The sequence below is a fragment of the Lates calcarifer genome, unplaced genomic scaffold (assembly GCF_001640805.2).
Source record: "Lates calcarifer isolate ASB-BC8 unplaced genomic scaffold, TLL_Latcal_v3 _unitig_2422_quiver_3308, whole genome shotgun sequence".
Taxonomy (NCBI): Eukaryota; Metazoa; Chordata; class Actinopteri; family Centropomidae; genus Lates; species Lates calcarifer.
Genome location: NW_026116206.1, coordinates 5,816 through 11,603, shown reverse-complemented (window position 1 = coordinate 11,603; position 5,788 = coordinate 5,816). Strand labels below are relative to the sequence as shown.

The 5,788-nt window shown below is 39.8% G+C and overlaps 1 protein-coding gene across 2 annotated transcripts; it reads right to left on the bottom strand.

The window, feature by feature from the left end:
• Positions 1-827: 827 nt before the first annotated feature.
• Positions 828-5,510, bottom strand: LOC108892769 (butyrophilin-like protein 1). Of its 2 annotated transcripts, XM_018690486.2 has the most exons (5): positions 5,314-5,510; positions 3,299-3,631; positions 2,811-2,864; positions 2,089-2,367; positions 828-1,142 (listed from the first exon to the last, which is right to left on the bottom strand). In XM_018690486.2, exons 1-5 carry the CDS (start codon positions 5,381-5,383, stop codon positions 1,108-1,110), a joined length of 771 nt encoding a protein of 256 aa, XP_018546002.2. In that variant the 5' UTR covers positions 5,384-5,510; the 3' UTR covers positions 828-1,107. The 2 variants fall into 2 exon arrangements, with proteins under 2 accessions (XP_018546002.2, XP_018546003.2); XM_018690487.2 differs by lacking the exon at positions 2,811-2,864.
• Between the last annotated feature and the right edge of the window lie 278 nt (positions 5,511-5,788).

Here is a 5,788-nt window from a genome sequence, read left to right as displayed (position 1 = left end):
TTTTACATGTAAAACCCATCCTGAGGACAGTATTAAACACCTGGTGAAGGTCAGGGACAGACTGTGAAACCAGAACCAGCTTCATCAGCTGAACCACAACCCTGATCTGAACCTGAACTTGAAGAACCAGGTCTTAACACAATCCTGGTCTAAAACTCAAACTGATTCTCACAGAACAGATGCACAACAACACACACACACTTCAGCAGCCGACCTCACTGCTCATGTAAAGGAAGTTAAGGATCCTGATCAAGGTGCTGCCCTGAATGACTGGAGTCTTCAGTGGGGACTCTTGTCTTTGTTGATGGATCTGCAGCGAGGAAACAAAACCACAGTTTATTAGAAGAAAGAAATATCAACTGATCTGATCTGAGAGTAAAAACCAACAGAACTCTGCACGTCTGAGAAGAAAACACAACTGTCAACACTCTGAACATCACAACATATAAACAACTGTTTGTGTTATTGACTGCTCATTATGCATATGTTGATGTAGTACACTATTTATACTTACCATTAATACATTTGATGCGACCCATCTTCACGAGCACAACTAGAATGACAACACCAACAAAAAGAAGAGTCCCAAACACTGCAACAGTAACAATCAATCCAGTGAGACTCTCTGAAACAGATGAGGATAAAGTGAATGTCAGACTCAGAGTGTAACAGCAGATCATGTGCAGCAGGTTGGACATCACAGCCTTCACAAAGACAACAACTAACTGTGTCCATGCTCCTAGAATCTCAAACTCTCAGCAGATAAAAACAGCAGTGGGATGAATGTGAGCAGCACAGTGATGTCAGCCTCCATCTTCTGTCACTCTCCTCCTGCTCGGCTGCTCAGCTCAGAGCTTGGTTCTGGTTTTGCTCACAGTAGTGAGGAGGCTCATGTTGCAGCATCCTCCTCTTTCTGACACGTGTTCTTCATTAGTAGGAAGATTGTGTTATCAGGGCTGAACTGTGTCAGTGACAGACTCAGTGTGCACTTTATTAGGTACAGACACACGTACAATCTACTGCAATCCAATTCAACTGTTCCACTGTAAAGTCGACTTTTATGAAGCTGATAATGTCACAATGTTCATTTAATCATAATGTAGAGAATCAGGACTCACCTGAGTTGTTTTCTTCTCTTCGGTCTGTTCAGGTGAGACATAAACAAAACAAACAAACAAATGTTAGTGTTTGTGTGACATCATCAACAAGCAAACATGAACCAAATGAAGCTGTGATCAATGCTGGTGATTCAGGTGATCACTGTTGTCACTCACACACTACAACACTTTCCATTAGAGTCAGCTCACACACTTCCTCCATTATCTATTCCACCTTCAGCTGTACTGTAGGTTGTGTAGTGAGCTGGTTTTGTCATTAGCAGCTGTAAATATTTCTAACAACAGAGCTCTGTGGAACAACTAGTTTGTGTGGTGGAACCCATTTGAATCCAGTGATGCAGAAATCTCCTCTATGTAACCAGTTGAGTTAGAAGCAGTCAAACCAAGTGTGAATCTACAAACAGCTGCTGCATCCAGCTCCAGGACTCTGATCTGAACCAGACGCCTCAAAGAGACTGAGAACAGAAACAGTACAGGCAGCCTGTGGAGCCTCACTACAGGACTTGTTCTGTGTTTGTCTTCATCTCAACTGGAAAGTATCCACAGACTGGAGAGAACAGAGGCTCAGAGTCAGAGCTCAGCTTCAGTCTGTGCAGGACAGTGAAGAGGAGGTGGAGGAAAGAGCTGGGGATCAACATTTAGTTCTTTTATGAAACTGAGGAAAACCATTTGGAACCAAATTTGCTGCCCCAGTATTAAATCTCATCCACTTCTCAGAATCAAATATCATGTTTGTACATATTAAAAACCTAATGGTTATTATGATTTATATCACATCTATTTGCCTACAAAAGGAAGGAGAACTTCAACTTCAGGAGACAGAGCTCAGATGTGTGTTTCATTACTTAAAGGTTCATGTTGACCCTTAGAGCAAATTCAGTTTGGATTCAGTCTGAAAACACATTAAAATGCTTGAACACTAATAACTTATAAATAATTAAAATTATTTGAAGGTATAAAAACCACTGACCATTCATAAGCACATAGGTATCAGAATGAACCTGATGGTTGATTTCCTCCTGTGTGGCGACACAGCGATAGCGGTCAGTCTTGGTCACAGTAGTTTGGAGGATGATGTCGTAACGTCCTCCTCTTTCAGAGACCTGTGGTTCCTCAGCAGGAAGGATGTTTCCAGAACCGTCCTGCCACTCTACTTTAGGTTTGGGAGAAGCTCCTCGAACAACACACTGCAGCAGAGCCCAGTCTATTGTTTGATTAAGTGTTGCAACAGATGGTTCTGGAGCTGCACCTGTAAACAGTGTAAGCAACAGATAATGAGACAATTACAGTAACATTGCGTTTTTTCTTCCTTTCTCTGCTTGATTTTAAAGATTTCAGTGTGCAAAGAGAAAAACACAGAAACAGTCAAACAGAAAAGCATCAGTTACACATCCAGGCACAGCTGGACAGAAACAAAATTCAGACATTTTTAACTTGTTCTAGGATGAGTCAGGAATGATTGAGGTGAGTAATGTCATCACAGGTGAGAAAAAAACAGTTCACAGTCAACATAATAACATCAACAATACTTGAACAAAGTCAAAGTCAGCTTTATTGTTGACTTTGACTTTGACTAAACATTATTGTCTTCAACTGATGGTTTACAAATTTGAGGTTTTGGGGGGTTATGGAGACGAAGTCATACAGAGGTAAACTGCAGAGATCGGTGACGTCATCAGAATCAGGACTCACCTGGGATGTTTTCACCTCTTCTGTCTTTTAAGATAAAACGCTCTGGGTCAGGATCTAAAAGGAAAAACAGTGATATTGTCAGACCTGTAACACTGGAACAAAATAATCTAAATAATAAATGTAGGAAGGTGTTTCTGAGGCTGCAGCTTCATGGACACTATGAATAAATGACCAACACTGCAAAGACAAGTGACAGAGCTCTGTGGTCTCTGTCCTCAACATAAACCAAGTCCATGGTATTTGGAAAAGCAGAATTAATGTAAATATAATATTATAATGTTACTCTGATTGTTAATATCAGTGAAAAATAAAGTATAAATCAGTACATAAAAAGAAAAAGAAAAGAAATAAATGTGCAATTATTAATTTATAGTTGACATTTTAGTGTCAAGAAGTCTAGAGATGGTGAGAGAAATAAATGCATTAAAAACAATGAAAATGAAGAAATACAATAATCACTTTTAAAGTCACATCAGTTTCAAACTCACCTACAACAAGTTTAACGTGGGATTCTGGTTCTGCTGTATTAGGGAAAGTACAGGTGTAACTTCCGCTGTCGGCCATCTTTGTATTGTGGATCTTTATGGAGGCGTTGCCGTTCTTCAGCTCATCTTCAAAATGAAAAACTCGTCCTTTGAACTGTTCGTCTTGACCTGTTCGGCCCTTGTTGTAATGCTGGCCAGCAGCGTACAGGAACACCTCCTTCTTCACATCTTTCTTCCAGTCAAACACCTTCTGCTCGATGTTCTGCCTGGTGCTGAGGGAACAGGGTAAAACAGCTTCACTCCCTTCTGCCACGGCCACAGTCACGACACCTGGACCTGGAGGACGAATCAGAGAACGAACATGTGTCACCTCAGTTACTCTGAAGCACCAGTTTACAAGCTGTTTAATCAGCAGTCAAATATCTGTGGTGACTGAGACACACTGCAACTGATGAAAACACAGACAGAAGAAGGAAGGAAGTCACACCACAACCTCAACAAATATAAAGTAACTGTGCATCAGTTACAAACTACATTAAATGTAACGTCTAAGTTACATTGAAATGGCAGAATCAACACTAGATACAGTTTAGCATCACGGGCTGCTACATTACTGCTAATTAGTAGAACAGGAACTTAAACCATATGAAGTATTTAAACAAATATAACTGACACTGACTCATTAAACACACAGTAAACTAACAAACCAGACACTAACTGTGTGTGTGTGTGTGTGTGTGTGTGTGTGTGTTTCTTTATATACAGCCTGTGGTTTCAGCTCAGGTCCTGATGTCAGTGTGGTGTTTTCAGTTTGTTACACTGCCCCCAAGTGGACAAAAAAAGATTTAACATCACTGCTCTCCAGTAGTAATGAAGCCAAATCCAGTAAACTTCTGCAGAGCCTGTGGATGTGACAGCTCTGATCATTTATCAAACAACCTCTGCCTCCACACCCACAACAGTAGAAACACACACACACTGAGAATTAAAGAAACTAAACAAAGTGAAACTGAACTTTCTCCGCCTCTGATTTAAACTGAGCAGAAAACAGAAGAGAACTAGAAAATGCATTTCCTGTGGAAAATGCGTGTGAATGTTGAGAGCTGAACAAATCGCTGAAGCAATGCTTAAAATGGCTGAAATTACTGTTAAAATGCAGAAGAAAAAGTTAAAATGCTGAAATTGATGAACTACAGAAGAAAAAGTTGAAAGGCTGAAATTATTGTTGAAATGCAGAAGAAAAAGTTAAAATTTGAAAGGCAAAAGTAATTGTAGAAGTTTAAAATGGTTGAAATTATCAGAGAAAAAGGGCAGATGCAGAAGCTGAAAATTAAAACCAACAGCTGAAGCATTCATTTGAATAGCAAAATTGTAGATAAAGTTGAACATTTTAAAAAGCATAAAGAGTTGAAGAAAGTTGAACAAGCATAAATGTAAAAAGGTTTGAAGCTTGTGATAGTTAAATGGTTTCTGTAGCAGAAAGTATGCAGGAGTAGTTACAAGCCAAACAGGGGTGAAAGCAGAAAGAAAAAACAGCTAAATGCAGAATCAAAAGTTGGAAGTTAAAATGTAAAAGAGGTAGAAACAGTAAAATCAGCTGCTGAGGGTTTGACTCAAACAGATAAAATAGACAGAAAGAAGTATGAAGTCTTAAACACTGCTTAAAGATAATTCACCTCATCAATTAGTGGTTTGTGAATAAGAGGAATCCATGTATCTTGTATTGACAGAAAAGTCAGTCAAGAGTTTGATAAACAGCACAGACATCAGAGATCAGCTGATCACAGTCACCTGTTTGTGTCCAACTGCACTCACAGGTTGCCATAGCAACATCAAGGCCCCCCCTCCACACACACACACTCTACCTCCACCCTCCCGGAAGATGCTGTCATCACATGACATCACCTGTTTCTGTTTCTCGTGTTTTAATCCCAGTCCTCTGACTCTTTACAGCTGAATAAAACAGAATGAATAAACCCAGTTCAGTCTGATTCTCAGAGACTCTTTAGTTTTCTCACCGTTTCCATCAGCAAACGTTGTTCCAGACCAAGTCAGGAGACAGAGACACACGAGAGGAAGAAGCTCCATGTTTGTTCAGCTCATCTGAACATTAAAGAGGGAAAACAGCACTTCAGCATCTGAAGAGGAGGAAGCTTCAGCAGCTCCTCTCACTCTCACTGATTCATCACACAACACGTTAGGTTTCTGGGCTTCCGGTACAGATCCTTCACAATAAAAGCTCCACCTATGACTCATGAATTCTGCATTAACTGTTCAAACTGTGTCAAAACCTGCTGAGCAGAACTTTATCTTCACACTAACATTTCATCTGGATTAGTTAGAAGAAACAATCAGATAAATATCTTCACTGCACAGTTTCACCTCATTAAAGCACAAATGACTCTAATCCTCCTGACCTGCACATTATTATCAACACAAACAAAACTCTTTCACTTCTGTTTCTGCAGAATAAAAACACATCAACTAAACTTT

Excerpts from the sequence above, each read along its gene's own strand:
- LOC108892769 (XM_018690486.2), bottom strand. The coding sequence starts at position 5,383 with ATGGAGCTTCTTCCTCTCGTGTGTCTCTGTCTCCTGACTTGGTCTGGA. Across the intron at positions 2,368-2,810 it reads AAGAGGTGAAAACATCCCAG|GTGCAGCTCCAGAACCATCT; the intron begins GTGAGTCCTGAT and ends CACTGTTTACAG. Across the intron at positions 1,143-2,088 it reads TACCTATGTGCTTATGAATG|ACCGAAGAGAAGAAAACAAC; the intron begins GTCAGTGGTTTT and ends TCACCTGAACAG.